This window comes from Phalacrocorax aristotelis, chromosome 1 (assembly GCF_949628215.1).
Source record: "Phalacrocorax aristotelis chromosome 1, bGulAri2.1, whole genome shotgun sequence".
In the NCBI taxonomy this organism is placed as follows: domain Eukaryota; kingdom Metazoa; phylum Chordata; class Aves; order Suliformes; family Phalacrocoracidae; genus Phalacrocorax; species Phalacrocorax aristotelis.
In genome coordinates, this window is record NC_134276.1 from 99,096,506 (window position 1) to 99,120,985 (window position 24,480).

At 41.2% G+C, this 24,480-nt stretch overlaps 1 protein-coding gene across 1 annotated transcript in view; it reads right to left on the reverse strand.

Moving 5' to 3' along the window:
* The window catches only part of BACE2 (beta-secretase 2), a 48,238-nt gene that overhangs the window by 15,704 nt on the left and 8,054 nt on the right, over positions 1–24,480 (reverse strand). The window contains exons 2-4 of the mRNA XM_075099577.1: positions 9,674–9,762; positions 2,374–2,590; positions 645–773 (exon numbers count right to left, since the gene is read on the reverse strand). Coding sequence (XP_074955678.1) covers positions 645–773; positions 2,374–2,590; positions 9,674–9,762 — 435 coding nt within the window. The remainder of the gene's footprint in view (positions 1–644; positions 774–2,373; positions 2,591–9,673; positions 9,763–24,480) is intronic.

A 24,480-nucleotide genomic window follows, 5' to 3' on the forward strand; every position in this document is an offset into this window, starting at 1 on the left:
TGAGTTCTCTCTTGGGCTTCACCAATCTCAAGCAGGTTAACATTTACAGCAAAATAACTATTTGTGATTAATGCCTGTGCTGATATGCTTATTTCAGCATAATTAACTCATGATCCAAATAAAGGCCAATTCTTGGTCCCACTAAAACTGATGGAAAGACTTCTCAGAGTAAGAACAAGGGAAAGATCTGTTTTTCAGATTGTTTCCTTTGGTATGTTGTCTACAAAAAAGGAAAAAAAAAAAAAAGGAAAAGAGCCTTGATTCTTCTCCCCCTTTTCACATAATGTAAAAAATTTCTTGTAGCATTTTGATGAGTTTGAACAAGCTTAGCAGCTGAGTAAGGGCCTACTCAGTTTAAGAAAGGTAGCAGAATCTGCCTTGAGGAAACACAACATCTATGTTTTTCTTTATTAAAATTAAACTTGAAATGCAGAAGTTTACTCAAAATTGAGAGAGAAAAAAGACTAGAGAGTAAAAATAGACACTTGAGTTTTGCCTAAATGCTTAACTTTAACTTTTCTTTAAAAAAATTATAAAACTTCATATATTTACACACTAAATTTGGAAAAATTAGGATAGTCATAGAAAAGAGGGAGAGAGATTAACAAAGATACATCTTCCCTCTCAGATTGACAGATACCCACAAGACTACCTCCGTTGGTACCACTTCCAGAAACAGGCAGTCCAGCACCACACATCTGCAAGGAGAAAATGTTGGGGATCTTTGCCTGTCTCACAAGAGAATCAAAGAACGTCTCCACGGAACTTGAAGGCTTGAAGGTGTTGAAAAACAAAATAAAACAACAAAAGAATTGCAGAAGTATTCATTAAAAAGTTTCTTTGCAGAAATGAGCACATCATTCAAACAAGACCACTTTTCACAAGTAAATTGAATTTCTGACAACCAGGTGATGAAAATTCTAGAGATAATAAGTCATTAAAAACCCCAACATCTGTCATTTCTCTGTTTCTGCTCTTTTTCAAAAACATTTTTACTCTTGACCACTGTCACAGAAATCCCTAAAGCATGAGAGCATTTTTCAACCACAGTTTTCAAACTCAAATACTAGTTTCAGTTCCAGGCAGAAACTCTCACCGATGCTTTCTGTTTGGAAAAGGCTTTACGTTATTAGAACAATCAAATGTAACTTGCCCTTCCCACCTTTCCACAGTTAAAAGGCGGAATTTTAAAGCAAGAATTTTCAGTTTTAAATATAGTTGAATTTTAATGAACTTCGAATTCAATGGCCCTAATTTCCTCTTCTTTTAAAGAACTTCACATCCAAGCACACTCACTTCAGCTGATTACTGGTCAGCAGGTTCTTTCCTACACTGGATATGATGCTTGTGTTTGCAGTTATTAGAGCACTGCAATCTCACTGTAATTCAGATTTCTGTGCAGATACATCTCATGACAGGCAGAGACTCTGGTGAGCTTGCAAGGTGCCAAGTGCTCTTACTACACAAAGCACAGAGCAGACTCAGAAGCCAAAAACACTCAAGTCTTCGGAAGAAGGGAAAAATAAATGCCCTTGAATACAGTATTTGCCCAAACCAGAGTCTGAGAAGCAGCTCTTCTCTGTCTGTTGACAGCGTATGACAGCAAATATGTCAGAAGTCCATACAATGATCATGGAACTCTTGAATAAAGCATTTTAATTCCACAGGCAGCAGGCAGTATTGAATCATTTGTTCTAATGGAATATATCTCAATTTGTGACTTTCTCAGACAGTTACGTGTAGGTTGAAAACTATGATTGTGTAGTATTCCAATAATGTTTTCAGTTTTGGATTATAAGGTTATAAATTTTTTACTATAAATTTTAGGTTTTAATTTAAACTTCTATCTAAATTTCCTACATTCACAAGAACAGGATGTGCTTGGTTCTATGTTAATGAAAACACTGTAGCTAAAATTTGTGCTGAAATTACCCATACATGCCCTCCATCTCAACTTCTACTTGAATGGAGAATGTCTTAGGATGAACTGCCAAGGGCTTTGCCAAGTAAGTTCATCAGTCCATTGACAAGTGTTGAGGGAGATCATCAGAGCCCTAATACACGTCTTCCACACTCATATCAGAATCCTTTACTCCCATACTTTGGTACTACAAGCTCTGTAAAAGCTTATTCATTGCAGAGGAGCTAAAATTGAAGCCTTCATCATCAGAAAAGCCAAAATCCTCACGTGGGACTGTGGTACCGTCACAACTTGATTTATTTTTTCTGGAACAACCACAAAGGATTAATACGAAAGAGTGGTTGGAAGGGAAGAGTCTAATGCTGACATATCATCTGCTCACTTTATTTTAATAGTTGGATTTCTATTTATTGTCATTGTGAAAGACAATAGCTGGAGCAAGGATGATTTACCTTGGCTAAGGCATCGTAGGCAAGACCAAGAATCCCGTGCCACTTTACCCCTGGTAGGAAGAAATTCTCCGATTCAAGAATGGTAGCAATGTTGACAGTGTAGCTGCCATAGATTCCTTTTGGGATAGTAATGACATCTGTACCCAGCACTCCAGCCCAGCTTCCTTGACTGTACTTAACTGTGACATCAATCCCTTGAGATTTGTACGTACTTGACCTTTAAAATGAGAAGATACACTTATGCAGGAGCCGTTCATTTATAATGAAAAACAACAGAATATATTCAATCTCAATTTTTCCCAGAGAGGAAAAAAAGTGAAGTCTGCAAAGCTGATTACATAAACTCACAGAAGAAGGGGGGTCGATTGTAAAGGCAGTAAAAAAAAACAGTGATAAAAAAAAATATCTTGAGGCCCTGTTTTTATCCTGAAGCCATCAATGACTCAAATCTTCACAATGTGTGTCTTTTTTGTTTGTTTGTTTTTTTAACCTAAGATATTATGCCATCTATTGCAATGTCTCCCTGTCTCAGTCTGGTCCATCACAATAGGAGCAATACTGTAACTGGAGTATTAAGTGGTGCTATGAAATTAAATGCTTCTGAATTCAAATCTAAAATTGAAATGCCAAGCTAACTGAATAGCTGTAGACTAATACCTCTTTAATATTATTTAAAAAAATCAATTTTGGGTAAATTTGAATATTATTGTGAGTATCAGCAGTAAGACACAGGTTTTCTAAATCTGCTTTTGGTCTATCTATTGGGAAGTAAGCAGACTTGGATATTATTAACAAAAGATTCACTGACTTGGGGGAGGAAAGGGAGGAGTTCCTTCTAGACCAGGGCAGCAAAGACAAAGGAGCAGTTAAGTATGGCAAGCAAAGAAAGCAAAAGAATCCTGTTTAGAAGGCTTAACAGAATTGTTAGGAAAAAAACCAATAGATTTTTCATTTTAAAATCCTGTAGTATAAATATAGCAATCATCTTTCACTCACACCACTACTGAAGAACTACAAAAGCTCTAGATCTCTTACAATTTATTTTGGTGCCATTCCTCGGCATACATCTTCCCCTTCTGAAGGGACAGATGACCATGCTCAGTTCATCTGAACAAACTTTTCATTTGACAGCTTTTGAAAAAGTAAATAAAAAAAAAAGTAGGTGTAAAATAATTTTGTAAAACCACCTTTACATGTGTGTAAAACAATAGGAAGTGCAGGTGATTTATCAAGTGTGGACAGTTTTATCAACCCAGATTTAATCTAACAGCTGCTCTGACAGAAACAGCCGCATGAAGTGGCTTCACAGCACCCTGTACCTGAGCTCATCAGAATGAAGTCGGTGTGATTTTGCCTATTAAGGGGAAAAACCTTTAGATGGCAACCCAGACAACTCCTGTCCATTCGAGCAGGCACTTTATCTTGAGGGACAATTTGACCATATGGACTGTGCAACTGATCCTCTTCCTAGCTAAGAGAGGGAGGGAGTAGAAAGAGGCCAGGCTCTAACCCTAAGCAGTCCTTGACACTCCCGACACCTAACCCTTCAAGGGTGTTCAGGGCTCAGTGGCTTGTAACATGCAAGACAGCAGAAATACATGAGATAATAGGCCCCACAGATTATATTTCAAAATGCATGAATCCCAGATATACTGTTACTGCCTGTATCTGGTCACTTTTACTGCTACTGCTGTTTTATCTTTCTGCATTATTCTGCATTTGTATGAAACTTAGACAAAGGAACATCTCTGCTCAGGCAGGGTCTTCAGACAACCACTGTGATAGTGGCAGTACATTTTATAAATCAAAATAGAGTCTGAATAACTGGTGACATAAGAGAAACTGGGGGGGTAGGAAAAGGAAGGGAAAATACAGGGTTCTTCATGTAGGAAAGTGTCTGGCTGTGCAACAGAAGAGGAAACATCTGAAATCAGAGAGAAGAGTGAGTGCTGGGAGAATAAAGCAAAGTGAATCTGCAGATACGGATGCTGCATGACCAGCAGCAGCACATAGGTCTTCTTCCGTAAGCAGTAACAGCTTGATGGATTGAGCTGTGGAACAGGACACAGAAAGACTGGGTTCATTTTCCAGCATGGCTGGTGAACTTTCCTGTGGAAAGGCAGGACAAGTCACTTCCTCACCCCTTGTGCTTCAGCTTCCTCCCATGCAGAAATTGGTATGAGGGTACTCATCTCATTTGTAAAGTGCACAGATGTCATGTTGAAGAGAAGGCCTTGTTATTTCCTTCAAGGAGCAAAATACACAGTGGGGAAGGGATCTCACATGATCCTTGTGAGGATATACCAATATCCACTAATTATATTCTGTTCTGAAAAACCACTTCCTGCTCTATCTTCTTGGCTGTAATCAACCTGTGTTTTTCCAGCAAACTGATCCAAAGGAAGAAAACTTCTTTAGAGGTCAAAACTAGAGACTTGTTCTAAGTCACAGGCTGAGTGTTTTCAACAAACACACAGCACAAAAAATTCCAAAAAAGTCATTGTGACTACAATGAGAAAATGAGAAATTCAACTCTTCTGGCAGGACACAGTGTATCCTAGCCAGGGGCAAGGAAAAGGCTCCTGGGTTATGGTGCTGTAGCGCCACTACTCCCTCCCTCTCCTTCCTCATTGCTACCTTCTCTCCAAAGCAGCCAACAGAAACATGGTCCTCAAACGGATCTCAAGCCTCAGCTGAGAAAACTAGCAATGGGTTCATTTTCTCATGTAGAGTTACTCCTTATTACCAGCATTACTAGCATATAGCACTGAAGAAAACATAGCCAAAATACTGTTTCTTACATCATGCTTCATTTGATGGAAGCTCAACATGGCAACAGTAAATCCACTATGCAGAAAGCCCTGCTTAACACCGACCTCAAACACTTGCGATTCCTTCTTAATTCCATGCTCGCTTGCTGCTCTGCAACAAACCAGGACTTCAGATTTTCCTGCTTACTCATTCCCTTTTTCCTAAGCACCAAATCAGCGTCTCCACACACAGCAATGGCAAAGAAAGGACAGGAAACAGCAATGGGCAAAAAAAGTCTGAACAGAAGTTTTGATCTCCTAGAGAGTGATAGATGGATGGCACAAGATAAGTGATTCAGGGCCAAAAACTGTAAGAAAATGCAGACTATTCCACAACATAAGTTATTGATTTTTAAGCAAGAAGTCCCATCTAATTTGCAGGTGTTCTGGAACAAGTTTATAATTTACCTGAAACAATAAACTATACAGTATACACAACCAAACTCGCAGGATCATACTGCAAAGCAGCAGCTTACTTTTGCTTGCTGGTACATACCTTACTGTATTATCTCAACTTATTCCCCATAATTTTCTTACCCATCTCTTGGAAGAATCAACTCTTGAGCAGTTTGCTCTTGAAGCTTTAGATGGTGAGGCAGTCGTACTCACACTGAAATAAAACTGAATACTGTTGCTGAATACTGATATCCCTGCATATGTCACTCTCACATAACGCTACAGAACCACCACCAATAATTTATCTTCAAGTGTAAAAATCCCTTTATACATCTGTTTACATAGATCTTGTATCATAAGTAGCATACTTAACAAAAACTACTTGTTATTTTGAACAGCATGAGAAACAAATTCTGTGATTTCTTTTCAGTTCAGGACAAATTAGGCCATTTCCCAAAACCTTATATATCATAGTCATCGCAGCAGACTCAGAACTTTTCACAGCAAAGTTTTGTCAGAGCCACTCAAAAGTCCAAGTTGTGAAAAAGTTCATGACAACAGCTTTATCAGTTTTGTACAGAAAGACCCATATAATTAAGCAATAGAATTGTACGACATGAATTACATAACACACAACATCATTTAACAAGCTAGTTCTAAAATTGCTTAAGAACGACACACCACACCCTAAACAACACACTCTCTGGGTCCTTTGAAAAGAAGATAATGCCTTTCCTATGCACCATCCTCAATTTCAGTCAAAAAACAATCATGCATTTAATTTCAGATTTTGACCATTTGAATAAAATTAAACTAAGAGCTTGTCAATCAGGAAATTCAGACTCATCACTCTCTTTCTCCGACCCAATATTAATATTCTGATATGTACATATCTATAACTCAGTCCCATTAACTTAACAAATTACTAATCCTTCTTTTCCCTCATCTTCAATTTGTGGTTTATGACTTTGATATGGAAGCACTTAATGAGAATACAGGGAAAACTGCAGGGATGATTACCAAATGAGAGGAAACCTCTATATCTAATGTTGAAGCGTTCCACGTAGTGTGGAAGAAAAGTGCCCATAGGTCATTTGTCTCATTTACACATGGGTAAAGGTCACTCAGGTAATTTTATAGATCCAGCTGATGGGATATCAAGGCCCCTGTCTACCATCTATGCAAAACCATGACAACTAGGGAAGGTAACCTGACTGCTGGGAAAAGGCTATCGTAAGGCCAGTTACAAAAAGAGATGAGCAGCAGATTTCCAAGGAACTCTAGGCCACTGAGCTTTACTTCAGGTCAGGAAAAGTCTCAGAGAACAACCTCCTGGAATCTGTTCCCAAGTACATGAAGGACAAGAAGGTAATCATGGACATTCAATGAAGAATTTCACAGGTATATCGTACCTGACCAACCTCATTGCCTTCTACAACAAGATGACTGGCTGTATAGATGAGAAGAGTGCAGTGCCTGTAGCACATCTTCATTTCAGTCAGGCTTTGACGCCATCTCCCACAGCATTCCCATTTGGAAGCTGATGATGCAGGGCTGAACAAACAGACCACTGTGTGGGTTGAAGACGTGCTAGGCCACTGGGCCCAAAGGGCAGCGACCATTGGCTCATCATCAGGCTCGTGACAAGCATAGTGCCTCAGGGGTTGTGAATGGAAGAAAAATTGTTCAACATCTTCCTCAAGAACCTACACAATGGACAGACTGCACCCTCAGCAGATTTACACGGGACACTACATTAAAGGGAGTAGCTGACATGCTGAACGATGGAGCTTGAATCCAGTAGAACTTTGTAGAACAGGAGTATCGGGTCAACAGAAACCTCATGGTGTTCAACAAGGAGAAGCACAAAGTTTTGTAGCTGAGATGAAACAACTCCATGCATCAGGACAGACTGAGAAGCAACTGAAAAGAACCAAAAAGGACTTGGGGTGATGGTGGACACCAGGCTGCATAAGAGCTAACACCATACTCGCCCTGTGCGTACAGCAAACTTTACACCGGGCCACATTTGGAGGGCCATGGACAACATCCAAGGAAGATGCTCTCCTGCTCTGGTCAGCACTGGTGAGACCACACCTGGAATAGACTCTTGCCAGTTGTGGGAACCCAGTTCAACAGGGATCTGGAGAAAGAGAAGAGTGACTGGCAGGGGGCTATCAGATAGGTCAGGTCCCACAAACACAGGACCTGTGACAAGAGGCTGAGGGGAGCTGGGCTTCACTTTTGCAAACAAGAGGCAAAGGGGAGATCTCACAGCAGCTTACAACAACTTGAAAGACAGATACAAAGACAACACAAACAAACCTTTCTCTGCAGTGCCAGGCAGTAACACAAGGGGCAACGCCCATGAGTTACATTTTGTGAGGTTCAGGTTGGGCAATAGGAAATATTGCCTCCACGGGAGAGTGTGGCACAGCACTGAAACACATTGTCCAGAGAGAGCGTGGATTCTCCATCCTCAGGGGTTTACAGGACTTGGCTGGACTCAGCCATGACTGACCTGAGCTGGTGACAGTCCTGCCTCATTTGGGGTATGTACTAGATGACCTACAGAGGTTTCTTGCAAACAACATTTTAAAAATGTAACTGATTTCAGTGGGGCCAGGATCCCTCCCAGATGACATTTATTTAAATGTGTTTGAAGTATTTAAAGTGGAAGAAGCATGGTGTAGCCAAGTTCAAGCACGCTAATGGCTGCACTTTATTCTGAGCATATTGCAATACTCCATCAATCCAACCCAAACCAGAAATTGCTATTGCAATTGCTCTGGACTATCATGACTTGAGTTTGAATAATTTTGCAAAGCACCCTTAACTCTTCATGGCCCAAATTTCAAGGTTTCATTATTAGGTTTATATCAGAGTTCTCAAAACACAGCATATAGTGAGAACACTGGTAAGAGATTGTAACCTTCAACCTGTCACAGCCTTTCTGAACACACAACCTCTGCCATTGCTGCTGTTTCTAATGGTTTATGGTACTTATGAGAGAGGCCTTGCCCTTCCTGACCACATAATGTCACTTAAGAGAAAAGGAAGAAGGAATGCTTGTGCTTTTAATTCCTTGCAATTAAGTTTCCTCTAGCCACTACCTATGGAAGGGGATAGCTGGCATGTAAAACTCTGCAGTAGTGCAGAAATGGCTTTCAGGTGCAAATTCTTGACTTTCCAGACTTGTGTCATCTCAGAGTGAGATGTGAAATATCTCCATTAACATCTGAATGTGTGACAGGAGGTAAGGCTATTCTAGTAAGCAGCATGGAAATACTGACTTTCCCTCCATTACCAGTGCATCTATTGGAAAAGTGCAAAACCCCATGCTAAAATAAATAAAGAGGTAATAAAAATGGTGGTACTCTCCAGCCTCCCAGTCCTCTAAGTATTTTTAACCATATGCTTCAGCTAAAGATAGACACTGTGTTTTGGAGAAGTTTACCTGAAATAATTGAAACTAGAGAAGGGCAGAAAGGAAGGAAGAAAGGAGGGAGAGTGACTCAGACAGACAAAGCTGTGCTTGGCTGTGACTAATGTCAGCTCATGTTAAACACAGCAAATTCAATACATAACAAGCACCAAAACCACCAAGTTGTATCTTATAAACAATCAGATTCAGCAGTGTCTCTCCAGATTACCAAGCGATTGAGGCCCTTGGCCAAACTAAACAACAAATCAGTTTTTGACTGATTTGGATGAAATGTCAGGTAACAGATACAGTTACTGGGTTTTAATTTTTGTTTTTAAACAAAGGGAAAGTGTATTTAAACTTTTAATTCCTTCCAAGACTATTTGGATAAGAAATTGACCAAAATTGGTGTGATTTTACCCTGTAATCATATCATCTTTTATCTCCAGCTCTAATCAGAGCTATGCTCAGAGCTCAGTGGGACTGTTCATGGTGTCAGGCAGAGCTTTGCATCAGGCAAGGCCAATCTTCCCTTTCAGGCAACAAACATGCCACTCTCATGGAATGTCACAGGAGCCCCATGAACTGCCTTACCATCCATTTTTTGTGTGGAGGAGTCAGAATCTAAAAGACACCCTAACCCATCATGGCGTGCAGAACAAGTACTTACAGCTTGGTATTGAAGTAGGAGGTGACATCAGGATCAGGCACACCTGCTACAGCAAAATTACTGCTCCCAGTGTCAACCAGAATATTTAACTGCCGAAACAGAAGAAAGGAGAGGTGTTTTTCATATCCAGCTAAACAAACAACAAATTCATTAAAGTTTTTGCCTAAACTATCTTCAGTTTTAAAATTACAATGAAAGTTGCCCTGAAAAATGAATACAAAGTGTCACTTTTGGGAAAGATATGCTGCTGTAGCCCCCGAAATGCTTTAAAATAGTCCTGTTCCTGGAAGGGGGAAAACTTGACTAGCTCATAATCACACAGCAGAGAAACTCATGACCATCTCAAATTTCTTTTTGGCCCAACCCATGTGTCTGGGCAACCTGGCTTGTCCGGGTCACACGCTGAATTGCGTACTGTTTAAAGCACTGTTTGCCTTAAAGCTAATGAGGTTTCTAGGTAGGGGCTGAGTGCAAGACTGAACAGAAATAGGCAGAAGCACAAAGCTGGAGAGAGCTGGCTTGGAGAGCACAGGAACATTGCCCAGTTCGTCCCGAGCAGCAGCAACCTACCACAGCTTTCACAGCCTTTAAATAGGAGGATGGCAGATTTATAAACACTGTGGAAAACATGGAATGAAAGGTGGCCTAAGAGTGAGGCCACTTGGTCAGTTAATTGGGAGGTTGATTTAGGCCAAAAATTGCCTAACAAAACCACACAGACAAAACGAGATGCCTCCTTTCCCATTTGGCTCAGGTTAGCAGGCTGGTTCACCACGGCTGCATGACGGTTTGTGCTAGCACAAATCAGAAGGTAACAGGCATGGGAGTAAGCAGCCAGAGGCAGGATCACCTCTTTCAGCAAGACCTTGAAACTACAGGTGGCACTAAATGACAATTTACGTCAGTCAGAGACTGTACTGCTACCAAAAGCAGTGGTCACACTTCTCCCCTGCTCTTGGCTGGATGCTTCCCAGGGCTTCCTGGCATAAGCACTTGTGTTCATGAGGCTGTGATGCAAATCAGATCAGGTTCCTCACCTACAGTTACCAAGAAAAAAAAATTTTTCAAATTAGCAATTTGCCATATCAGACAGCTACTTGAAAAGAGATGGTAGGAGTAGATACTAGAAAAGGGCGATTGCCTCCTTTAGTGACAGTGTGGTCTCAAGGTTGGCTTAAAATGATTGTAAAATTATGCCCTAGGCAATAAGGGGACACCTGCTCCCCAGAAAAATATTAAGGAATTAAGAATTTTCCTGTAGGATGGAGTGAGGCATGAGGACTAGGTTGTCTGTGGTTTAAAGCCAGCTTGAAACAGCTGCTTTGGTAGTCCTCATCATTCTCCTTAAGATGTGAGGTAGCTAGGGATCTAGCACTGCAAGTGGACATGGGAAGGGGAAGAGAGAATGACAGGGGAAACAAGTTTAGTGTTGACAAAGGAGGTAGAGAAACAGGGCTGAGCTCAAAAGGCAAGTAAAGATAAAGGAGAATAAAGCATTTGTAGAAGGTGTGCTGAATCCTTCTTTGATAAGTTTAAGACTGAGCATAGACCAAAAAAAAAAGCATGAGCTGATGTTCAAAAGCATCTTTGGTTTGCACACAGAGGGGAAGGGAGGAGATGATTACCCTTGTTTTACCTAGATAATATCGTATGGGACTAAGGAGCTCTGAAATTAAGACATGAACACAAAACCAACTAGGAATCCGTGGTACTCTCTTCTGAACTGCATGCACACTCTGTAATTGGTATTCCCAGTCCTAAACATGGAAAAATTTTACAACTAAAAAGAAAGAAACCCACAACCTTAGTCAAGTGCCTCACTGCGTCCCGAATTTTTGATTAAGTGGAGACAATACATTAAAATTTATTTTGCAACCACATGAACTAGACACAGATGTTTAAAAAACAGAAGGAAATCTGCAAGTTCACCTGGCTCCTGGAATTGAGGCTTTAAAAGAATATAAGAACATCTGAGGCATGCCTTGCAATAAAATCCAAAGTTTGCCAACATACTTTATTTCAACGATATCAAAAGCCTAACATTTTGTCAAGTACCTAACAAAGTAAGAACAGTTCATTTCCCTGCCCCCACCCCCCAGGATAGAAATCATATTAAAAATAAATAACAAAGTGCAGCTACAATTCGTGCATCTATCAGGACCAACAAAAGTTGCCTCAAAGGGGTGCTGCAGGGCTTAAATTAATTAGCCTTTCCAAGACAGTCTGTGATGCTTGGGTAATGGGCACTATACATCAGCTGCATAAATACGTGTAGGTGTTGCCCTAGCTTCAGTAATATGCATGACACCATACACGGAGGAGGACTTGGAAAAAAACCCGACAAAACAAACAAAAACCCAATCACTAAATATGACATGTATGAAAGATATTTTACCCCCACACCTTAAATACAATGTTATCATCACAGAATTCAAAAAATCACTGAAGAAAAGGGCAAATTTACTACCCACAGTAGAAAGCAAATCAACATTTCCAAAAGAATATAGATAACCCCCACCAAAAAACAAAACAAAACAAAACCAACCAAAAAACCCAACAACAACAAACAACAAAGCCAGCTAACCATGCAAGTGCCAGCCCACTCGGACACAGCAGCATTCACATGACAGATCGCTATTGAGGCTGACATTCTCTGTCCGCATGTTTGTGCATAAAGAGAGGCAGGCGGCCAGGGCAGACACTGATTTATTGTAGTCCTCACAATAGCGCCAGTGATTAGCAGCTCATTTTGGGGTGGGTATAACTTACTGAGTTCTCTTTCTCTCCTGGCTACCCTTTGGGTCTGAATTTTCTTTAGTGCTTTCACATCTCATTAAGAACCTCTTTCATGTTGTCACCACTGGAGCCTACTTTATTCCATACTGCCCGCTGCCAGTTAATGGTGCTGCTGGTGGAGCTTCAGGCAAGATCTGGTGAGTCACAGAGCGGCAACCGAAGGAGCTGTGGTCCAGGGCTGCCTGGCCTGCCCCATTTGTAGAGGTCAGCCCTGCCCTCTCCCAAAAGATGAAGCCAAACTTCCTCACATTGCTCGCTCCCCAGACACTGCATTGTACCCACAGGCTTACTAATGAAAACCAAAATCAACAGCACCTCAGCTTGATTCACTGAGCTATGCACTGTGACAGCTGGAGAGTGGTCACACTTCTCTGTGGCATTACTTTTCTGCCACAGGTATAGAAGACCCTGATGCCGAGGCAGAGCCAACAGCAGTGGTAGCATCCTCTCCAGCTGCCTCCTCTTGAAACCCCAGAGATGGTGAATCAGAGTTCTTGCGGGCAGGCGGAGCAGGTTCCTTGGGTTTATTACAGCCACCTTGAGTGAATCACTTCCTCTCACTGAGAGCTGATTATTTAGTGATCACCCTGTGTTGTCAGAAAGTGTCAGATGAAGTCTGATTTTGCAAAAGCTAAGGTCAGAGACACACGGCTGAATGAGGCTATGGTGGAAAAACTGCCCAAAGACTGCTGATGGATCACGCGCTCAGCATGAAAAACAATGAAAGACTACTTTCTGTTCACTTTTGGAGGCACAGAAGGAAAGCCTTGGGGTTTCTTTTATTCTGTCTTTCAACTTCAATTTCAAACCTATATAGCAGAAAGCAGACAGCAAATGCAAAGGTTTGTTTTTTCTTTTCCCCCTGAAGGTCACCTTTACCACAGCTGTTGGAGGTAAAATCTGCACCTAGAATCATACCTGGATATTATTTTGCTGGATGCATTTCCTATATGGAAATAGCATGAATATTAATAAGAGGTTCATAAAGATCCCTAGCTATGGAGTAAGTAAGAGAGTAACATCCACCTCCACCACAGCAAACTTAGATAGGGTGTAAGATTTCCTCTCTATCTGCCATTAAGTTGTGCTTATAAAAAGAAACAAATCCAAAACTGTTTACTGAAAGTCAGAAACATTGGAAACAGAAGCCTCCTTAGGCAATGCGTTTTATATATTTTCTACTCTGAAGGGGTACAATGAAAAAAAACCCAGTCGTAATAATTTGTTTCAACTGGAAGTCAAACACATTGTCAATACATCAAGGATCCCTCAAACTTTCAAGTGCTTGATTTAGTGCCAACCTCAAACAGCACTTACTGTATGCTAACCCACTTCAATAATTTAACTTACCACTATGTCTTTAACATTTTTAAGCTTTCAATCGTTGAATATTGTTGTATTTTGATACCAGAAAAAAATATGCCTATTGATCTGTCATGTTTTTTCATTCAACAAAGCTTCATCTGACTGTGGTTCAGGCACCTATCCTATCTGTTCCAGCAAGTGGCGTCAATACGACGTCATCAACACTAGGCATTATCTATGCCTCATTTAACTGCCTGTTGAACAGCAATTTGTAGTTATCCCACCATGCATTCAGAAAGTGACTTCCTTGACATTTTCAAGGAAAAGTAATAAAATGTAGCAATCATTCAATTTTTGTTGCATAGGGGTTGATAGCATCCTTCAGCAGAGACAGACTTTGCCTCTGTTCTGATCTACACCCTACTCAGACTTCATTTAAGTTTCTCTTTCCTGTTTTAATTGGAGGCCAGGAGTTTTTGGTAACTTTCAGAAAAATATACAAAACAAAACCTACAGGATACAAGTGCATAATGCACTTCTTTGAAGCAGCTCTCTGTGTGATTCAGCATACACAGCCCTTTCCAGGTGTAGAATCCACGGGCTTGTATGCAACCCCGTCACACTGTTGCTTTTGATGTGATTTCCTGGGTAACCTGCACTGAGCTAGTGATAATCTTCATCCCCATTAAAAGACTGGCCCATGGAAAAATCCACTGTAGTTTTTTGGTTTTGGTTTTTTTAAAGTTAATGGGTCTGATCCTTTTAGGTCAAGCAATGAAGTTTCACCACTGGACAGAAGAAACTGGACTGTAAAAGCATATTTGGCTCTTCATCCCTGCTTCAGCTGAAGCATGGGGAAGGGGGGAAAGGAATAAGTTTTGCACAGAGCGCGCCATAAATATAACAATCTCATTCAGCCTTACATTTACTCTGGGGTTCAGTCAAAGTCTTAATGATAGGCAATTGATACTTTCCATCGCACAAGCCAGCAGACCAAAGAAGATGGCTCCGTAAGAGTTCATGATGAAAACTACAAGCGATCATGCCTTCTCTGGGATTTTAACTTGACACAAGGATGCCCCTTTCTTTTAACTTCTCTCCTGTTCCCAATAAAGGGAGTGACCATTCCACACAACTAACATTCATATGCTGTTCAAAATATTGTCCTGCTGTGCTTTCATGATTTCTCCCACACACACACTTAAAATAGGGCTTATAGTCCTACTCTGCTTGATAGAGTATGCTACAGAGTGAACCATCACAAAGTAAAAGTGGGTTTTTTTTGTTCACATATAGAGACTATAAATAAGAAGCATCCCATTACTGGCTCATGAACTGTTACCACACATCACGATGTATTGGCTTAGTAGAAGTCCACCCCATCTAGCAACCCCTGAACTTGTGACATTTCTTAACTTTTTCTTATTTTGTCCCCCACATAATAAACCCTACAGAAAATAATTTGCTAGACAGTGCTTAAAAAAAGATGCAAAGAAATGCTACATTTCTTGTTAGGGATTAGCAGCCAGAAATCATTTGGGTAACTGCTCTTCTTTTTCAAGCTGGTTAATAGATAGGAAAATTAGTTGCCAATTTAAATACTGCCTCATTTAACACAACAACTCCTAATTAACATTATCAGCCCATCTGGCAAGAATTGCTTACAACCATCACGTGAAAAAGAAAATACGCTGTGTTTGCCCACAGTTATTACATGTTATTATTAGCACAGACTGTCAGATATTTCAGCAATTTGTTTCTACAAATTAATAATGTTACAATATACAACAGCTTTTTAAGTACAGAGTTACTGTACACTTTTTTCTGTGTTACTTGGAATTAGCATTTCCAGCATACTTTCTAATAAATTTGGAAGACTAGGCTTAAATATAGATTCTTCACCTGTTCCTCTTAAGATACAGAAATAAAACCTAAATAAAAGATGAGTTAGAGGAATCTTTGGAAGCATGTCTACATGTAGAGGCCTGCAAAGTTAGACATAAACTGAAAAAAACCTCCACAACAACACATTTCTGCTTGCAGAGTAATATGTATTTTGCTGAACAGGTAAGACTGAAACAGAAAGGGCTTAGTTTGTCAATCTGTACAACAGACTGGCACACTGCCCCTGAACACTGGGGCAGGGACGGGACTGGAGCAGCCCAGTCTTTATTGCTCTGCGGCACTTCACAGAACTGTTGAGGTTGGAAGGGACCTCTGCAGGTCATCTGGTCCAACCCCTGCTCAAGCAGGGCCACCTAGAGCCAGCTGCCCAGGACCATACCCAGAGAGCTTTTGAATATCTCCAAGGATGGAGACTGCACAACCCCCCTGGACAACCTGCGCCAGTGCTTGGTCACTCTCACAGAAAAAAGGGTTTTTCCATAGGTTTAGAGGGAACCTTCTGTGATTTAGTTTGTGCCCACTGCCTCTGGTCTTGTCACTGGGCACCCCTGAAGAGAGCCTGGCTTTGTCCTCTTTGCACTCTCCCTTCAGGTATTTATATACATTGATGAGATTCCCCTCCTTCTCACCCCCAGCCTTCTCTTCTCCAGGCTGAGCAGTCCCAGCTGTCTAAGCCTGTCCTCATGTGAGAGATGCTCCAATCCCTTAAATGTCTTCACAGCTTTCACTGGACTCTCTCCAGTATGTCCATGTCTCTCTTGTACCGGGGAGCCCCAGGCTAGACACAGCACTCCAGGTGTGGCCTCAGCCAGTGCCAAATGGAAGAATCCAGAAAACAACTCAGTTTTTTGGCACAGTCACTGGTGACAATGTAGAAACACGCCACCCAGAGCCAAACAACTTAGCAGCTCGGACTGTATAAAACTTCGCCTTTGTGGAGGAGGAAGGAGGCAGGCCCACATGTTACGCTGAGTCCGCTGAGTCCAGGAGAAGTATGTCGTGTGGTGCCCTGAGGGAGGTAATCTATTCAGAGAAAACAGACCTATCTGCTACTGCCTCCAAAAAAAATGCTCTGGTTGTTGTAAAAAGGGTTTAACCATGCAGCCAAGATAAGAGAGGTGGTGTGGGAAAGTAAAATGGAGCAGAGATTAATGACTTTCTAGTGCCGTTTGTTCAGCAGGTGGTGCCCACGTTTCACTGCAACGTCAGACGGGGTACTCGGGAGAAGGTGATTTACTGCAGCACAAAAACTTGGCCAAGCCAGGAAGTCAAGTATATCGCTAATCATAGTTTCTGCTTTTGTAATGGCAGAAGTTTGTCACAGAAACTGGGGTGTGTTTGTAGGTTGTGGAGTAAGCAGGAGAACAAAAGGCAAAGGGAGGCTCTTCAGGGCTGCAGCGCATCAAGCCCACCAGAGCCTGTTTGACATTTTCTGTCACTCCCCTCACCACATTCCCAGCTGGTGTCAGGACCTGGCATTTGACCCCATATCTATACTACCTTTACATTCGCTCTCTCCCCAGCCACCTAAAGCACTCGGTTATCCCTGGACACTCTCAGACCTGCACTGGGCCCAGCAGAAGACCAAGAGTCTCTTGCCACCAATCTTTTCATGATCTGCACTGCTAGACTGGGAGGAATACTTTATTTTTTTTTTCTTCTCTCTGAAAAGCAGTAATCTCTTTCTTTGCCAGAAGATTGCAAAGTACTATCTGGATTAGCCAATCTATCCGTGCTTAAGAGCACTGCGTGCTTCTGTAGTTCAGATTTGTATTAAAACCACAAATGCTAAAATGACCGATTGCTATGAAGTATAAACTTGCTAAACTAAATTGTGAGTTGAAATATGAGCATCTGACTCTGGGACTGATGAATAGTCATTTTGAAAAGAAATATTACAGGAAGTGCTTTATATATATTATCATTTTGACAATAAGGGAAGGCTATTATGGTTTAAAAACAAAAAAAAAAATAGTCAGCCAATCAATCCTGGTAACAAAACAAAATATCTATTCTTCATTTCTGTGTTCTCCTTTCTACCAATGCCTCCAGTTCCCTAAACATTAGCATTCTTTCTGCACATGCTGTCTCATGTGGTATCTTATTTTTCACGCTGAAATTTATTTTCTGTGTCTAGATTTATCATATAACACATCCATCCTATTCATGCTATATGAACATGCTTTGCTGTTGAACATGAGCTATTACTTGCTTATCTTAGAGCTGTGTGAATCGTAGCAATTTTGTCTCATTGCCTTTTCAGAAAAGATTAACCTTTTTTCCCTCTTTTTTTTTTTCCTCCCATATCACACCCTACAGGTGACAAAGAACCTAGGTGTTGAAGCAACTCTCTCATTCACCTAAACTAACTACAGCTGAAGTCATGCCCTGTTCTAGGCATTGGGTTTTCAGGAAAATCTGGACTAGTCAGAGAAAGTTCAGTAACAACAATCATCTAGATGTCTAGAAAAATCTCATCTGTATATAACTGTAGGAAGGCTTGGACTGGTTTGAGAAGCTGAGGTAAACTGGGATAGTCTTCTAACGGACATATGGTTGCAACAGAGACACCCTAGGAGCTACATCTTCCAGAAAAAAAGATTGCGTGTGAGCTGACTAGTATCTTTATCAGCCTTTCCCAGTGTAGACAGTAATGCATGTTAACATCAGGTAGACTGTTCTTACTAAGGCAGTACAGCACCCAAGTGCTCAAAATTTGAGTGAGGAAAAAATATATATTGTCTATGTTTATACTAAACACATTCTTGAATTGAAAGATTAATGAGTGTCTAGATAAATGGAAGACTAAAAAGACCCCCACAAACACAGCCTGAAATTCAAGAATGAATGCAGGAGACATCAGCTATTTGCACTTCAGTATGGACAGAGCTCTTGTTAAATCTGAGAGCATGCTTCCACCTGTTAATAGGTGTATAGGAACTAAGTCCATCAATTTTCTACTAATTACAGTACAGCACTGACAAGACAAGAGAGACTGTAAGCCGAATGCCACTGGGACCAACTCCTCCGTCTAACTGCAAGACTCAGAAGGAATCCCTGTGCCCACGCAGCCTTGGCTTAGAGACGAGCTATGTCTCTGGTCTGTGCCGCATCTAGATTAGTAAACACCTCATCCAGAGCTCACTCTCCATCCCCAGAGAACACGGTGGCCAAAGGTGTTGGAGAGACAGATATTAATCCAATAATTCAACAGCTAAAACGAAACTGAAGAAACACCTGAAGCCTGTCTCAGCCACCAGCCTGATCCTTGGAGATACACTCGTGAATGCCACTACAGATTTCATAGTCACCTTCTCAACCTAAACCTCTTTCTCACTTTGAAACCAGCAAGCAAGCACTGCTGGGCACTGCTCGGCAGGATTTTGAACTCTTTGGAACAATGGCCAGCGACATCAGATGCCTGCTTGTCCACGGAGCAATGGGTGCTGTAGGAGGGCCTGAGGAGAGGGGCAGCTTCTGGTTGTGTACTAAATAGGAGAACAGCAGAGGTGGGCAAAGGGCTACACAGCCTTAATTCCCAGTGCAGGGGCACACACACCACTGGCCAGCGAAAAAGGGTTTTGCTGTGCCTAGACAGCTCCCTCAGCAAGCCTCTATGCACCTGTACCCTTGCGCTCAACCACAGCCTGTCTTGCTTCATTCCTGAAAAAAAACTACTGTCAAATTTTTTTGATTGACCTGAAGCTAAACTTTCTCTGTAAAAAAAGACAACCACCTCACTGAAAAACAACAAACCATCCACCTCAAGTGTCTTAGGTTAAGCATCTACTATGTCTCTTCTGTTTACCAGTACTACTTAGGGCATGATACTTCTAAAAAACGTAGTTTTATGTCAAACAACTTTAGAGGGTTATTTTTAGGGAAAAAGGGAAAAAAAAAAAAAACAGGAGAAAGGAACTTATCATGCTAATACACTACCCTTCAGAATGATATCCAAGGAGGGCTTTTTTTTTTTTAAAGGAAATGAAATCAGTAAGCCTATGTTAATGTATTATACCCAGTGAATGATTACAGTTAGAAGCTGCATACAGTCAGAATTTCAATTTTCTGAGGCTTTTGCTTTCCAAAATTACCTTCCAATTTATTTTGTCTTTTCTTCAACTCTGTTGTTCGTTAGACTCATAGAAGCTGTTGTCTGAAAAAAAGGCATTTTTAGTTCTTCTCTACCTAGCCTCAGAAGTCCTACACTATAAAAGAACAAAGTTTTGAAACTAAAGCAACAACGCTCCAACCACAGTGTCTGTAAGACTGAAATGGTTTTACACATTTGCACAGAGCAAAGCTATAATAAGAAAATTCAAGAAGGCTTGAACTGACTAATCTTTAAACCTTCCTTATGCTGTACAAGCTTCTACACCATGATTCACTGCCTGTGTTTACTGTGCCATTTGGGGAAATAACAGAATTAATCAAGGGCTATGTTTCAAACTTCAGCATAACCTATGAAGCCCATTCCTAACGCTCTTGAGCATAGACTAGGCGGTATCTCTAATCTCACCAGTGCTGTTTTTTTTTTAAAATCTCCCTTTTGTCAAAGATACCACAGTACCCTTGCCCTTCAGCAGTGGGCAGAAGCATCTCCAGAGGGATTCAGTCTCACCCCTGTATTTCTACTTCCATTAAAAGGTCTCTCCCTCACACCAAAGATCTGAACTTCAATCTCAAATTTAAATAAAGACCTGGATTTCAGATTGCACTGGAGATACGAAGCCACGTGCCAAAGCTGCTCCTGCAGTATTTAAGAAGCTTTTGAAGGTAGTGATTAACTTTGAAAAAGGCTACATTTTGGAGAGAGGTGGGAAGAAAAAGAAGTTCACAGGACAGGTGTGAGAAAAACCAGTTCTGAGAAGGCTGCACGCTGGGTCTGATCTCTCCCCTCTCCTCCCCTCGTCAGCTCGCTCTCCTAGTGGCATGATTCTTTTCGGTTTTTTTCCCCCTGTCTGTCAAGATGTTACTTTTGGAGACAGGTGTTTGTTAGCAAAAGTTTTTCTAAGTCTTGAGAACTGCAAGAAGGAGAGGTGAAGGCAGGACACTCCTGATGCTTCAGGTCTATCCGTTCTCCCCAGAACAGGCTGTTCCCAGCGGCTCTGCCATACCGGCACCATGGGGCCGCTCATTATAACATCCTTCCAGCCAGACTTACTGCCCACTTTCAGAAAGGACTTACTATTTTTTAGTGCTTTTCTTCACAAAGGACGCTGAATGCTTATATGATATTTTCCAGCTGTTCCCCTAAAACACCGCAACAAAACCAAAGTGGATAAGTAAAATTTTTGTTGAATTTTCTCTATCCATAGCCAACCTTCCCAAAACATGAGAGCCAATGGACATGATTACATGGAAACCCCCACCTTGCTGCTTAAGTAAAGGTCATGGTTGTGAAGGAAGCCTCTCCTTCCTGGAGGCCAGGAAACCACTGGCAATCCCACATTCATGCACTGGTATCCCTGGATGAGGCAAGATCTTTGGACATGGAGAGGTAAGTAAATTAGCACACACCTTGGAAAACCAATTATGAACTACCTGTACTTCAAGGCATGACCTCTGCTATAAAAATGCCGCAACTTGTTCTTCAGGACTAGACTTGCAGTACTGCCAGATTTTGTTTAACACGAGAGCTGCTACAGTATTTCATATTGCCAAACTGGGATGTTTCAGCCTGGGGAGCTGAAAAGACTGGTCCCTAAATTTACTCATCCTTTAACTCCCTTGAACTACCTCTTTCCCACCTGCCATAGCAGCTCCCACCTCTGTTCCTCCCTTTCTGCCCAGAAACAGCCATGATCACATACTTTTGCACACCTACTGGGTTCCTGCTATATGGACAACAAAGGGACATGACTGGATCTGCTGCTGCAGGCAAGGGGAGGGAGGGAAGAGATCAGGGGAAAAAAAAAGCAAGTCCAGCCATGTCAAGCGCAAGGACTGGAATTTGGTTCTTCTGATTATATTCCCTGCTAGAAAAAGCTGTGTCACGTGTCTGGGGAAAAAGCATAGGGTCAGGCAGCTGCCCACTGGTCTGTGCCATCTTAAGTGGCCACAGGAATGTACGCAGACAGCCCCAGGTCTCAGACCACAAACAAGGTGATGCAACTCCAGTGTTTTTATTTCCCTGGTAATTAACAAAGCGAATACAACAGATAGAAGGCTTTTGCTCCCCATTCCACCTGACCTATTTAGGATATTACCAAAAAGCAGAATTTGATTGTCGTCATGGGTATTTCTTGGAATTATAGAAGCGAGTTCACAGGTACACACAGAAAGCAGCTTTCCACCCCATAATACCGGGAAGGACTATTTGATCAGGGATGGGGTGGGCAGAGAGAAGATGTTAAGCAATGTCACAATAATGTGCTTGATTTATTAAAAATAAGAACAAACTTTTTTCTTCATATTTATTCTAACATTTTTACTTTAAAATTTGGCAGGGCAATTTAAAAGGCAGATTTGATTCTCAAGTGAAATAAGATAGGATTTTTAATTTTTTATTTTTTTAAAAAAGCAGCAGTGTTCCTCCCCTTGCTCTTAGACTCATTTATTTCTCTCTCTCCTCCTCAAACATGTACACTTTACTCTTTACCCTGGCTAATACTATAGAGGCAGCAGCTCTGGGAAATGAACTAGCTTCGCCTGTGGCTCATACATCATTACAACTGTTAACAAAGTTACACTATAAAAATCTTTATTACACAGGAGGACACAGAGGCGTGCAGGGACACAGCTTTATTTCCAGATACCAGGTTGAGTTTGTAGGGCAGGAAGCAGAAGACTTTTTTATGCTCTCAAGTTGATGAAGTCTGCTACTATGCTCTGCAACATCACACAGAAGACAGCTTCCCGCTACCCATTCCTCCAAATATTAACCTGTGTCAAGGAGTAAGCTACCTTCTACTTTGGCCAGGGTTACAACCCATTATGTGATGATGGTACGTCAGGTCCTACAGCTGCCCAGGGCTCCAACATTTTACACACTATGAGGAAGGCAGCAAGTGCAGCCAGCTTGCTGACTACACGCTGGAGCTGATGGTGCTCAGGCCACTGGAATTGTGGAATTTCACCCATCAGCAACACCAAATGATGTCATGAACACCTGCCATGGAGAAAGTTTCCAAATCTGAACAAAAATATGGAGATAGTATCAATAGTATTTGGTTGCTTGCCAAGAAAAGGTTAACATGAAGGCTCAGCAAGTACAAATGAAGGTTAACTTTAGCTGGAACATATAACACGTGCCAGCATTCATGACTACAGCTGCTGAGAATTTTCTGAGCTGTTTTTTTCTTCCCATACATTATTTATCCCAGCAGTCCAAATGCAAAAACCTGGCACTTTGGATCATGTGAAATGTTTGTGTTATTCCCTGAAGGACTTTGCATCCGTGAAGTAATGAGAAGATTATTCTGTGACAGATAAACTGAAGCACTGTAACTGCATTAGATATTATCTTGCTACAGCACTTCTCAGACTTTTTGAAAGTGTGACCACCTTTGGGCTCCTCTGTCTTATTTGCAACCTGACAGTCACCAAGAAGAAAAGTGAATGAATTAAATAAAAATCTCTTTAGTCACAGAAAAGCATAAGAAGGATTGATGAATCATTTTCTGACATGCCTCACATTTCACTCTTACCCATAGCAGACATCCACTAGACAGCACAGTGCACGAAAGCATAGGTCTTTCCATTCTACGCTTAAGCAGCATGGTTAATGTTGCCCTGAAGACCTTCCAAATTGGCATAGCATGCTTTATCTTGAAAAGGTGCTACGATTGTTAACGTCTTATGCTGCAAACACTGACAGTCAAGGTTTCTGTATCAACAGGTATCATAACTGAATTTCAGAAGTCAAGTTTCTAATTAGGTGGAAAAAAATGAGAGGCAAAAGGCTCTCTCAAGATTTCACAAAGTCACAATTTCAAAACTAAATCCAAAGCCTGCAGTTGAAATAGACACCCTAGTGTATTAGTTTCTATGCCAAAATTATTGCTGCCAAAGGCAATCTTCAAAATTTACCTTCTGCTGACCTGATGTATTTTTGTCTTTCCTAACACCACAATAAAATTTTCAAGGCGGGACACGCAGCACCCAACCTTCCATACAATGGCTTAGCAGTTAAGCCTTTTGTTTCTGTAGAAGCCCCAAATGGCTGACCTTCTCCGGTACGAGGCTTCCTACGGCAGCAAAGTAAGAAACGGACTGAGCCTGGGTGGGCAAGAAAATTCTTACATCTGGCCTTGATGTGAGCCTGAGCACAAGCCACAGCACCACAGTGGGCTCCGAGGTGCTCTTCTACAGACCATTCTCACAGGCAGATCCCCAAACAAATATCAATGAAGTATTTGAGACGGCTGCCAAAAAAGGCCAATTACTTTTTTCCCTGTCAAATGGCAGGATCTGGCCTTTAATGCGAGAAGGCCTACACTCCTTCCCTCAAGTGGAGAGATGACTCTCAGTTCTTGAGTTGACATTTTTTTTCTTAAACAAAAAAAAAAAAATCTAATGGGAAAAAGTAGTGCTATCAAGCAGTTTTAGATCCCTAGGAATGGATTCTTTAAGGAGTTACAGCTTACCAAGTATTATTGCAGTGTTAATACCTTTCCTCTTAAAATAAAACCACACTAGCAACAACTTTGAGACATTCTCCCTAAACACATGCAGTCTAGCTTAACAGCAGTTTTTGCTAGTAAGTAGGTACAAAAATAAACCAACCATAAAGCTAAATAAAATCAACTAATTTTAGTACTCACAAGCTGAGCAAAGAGGACAAAATCTACAAGTAATTT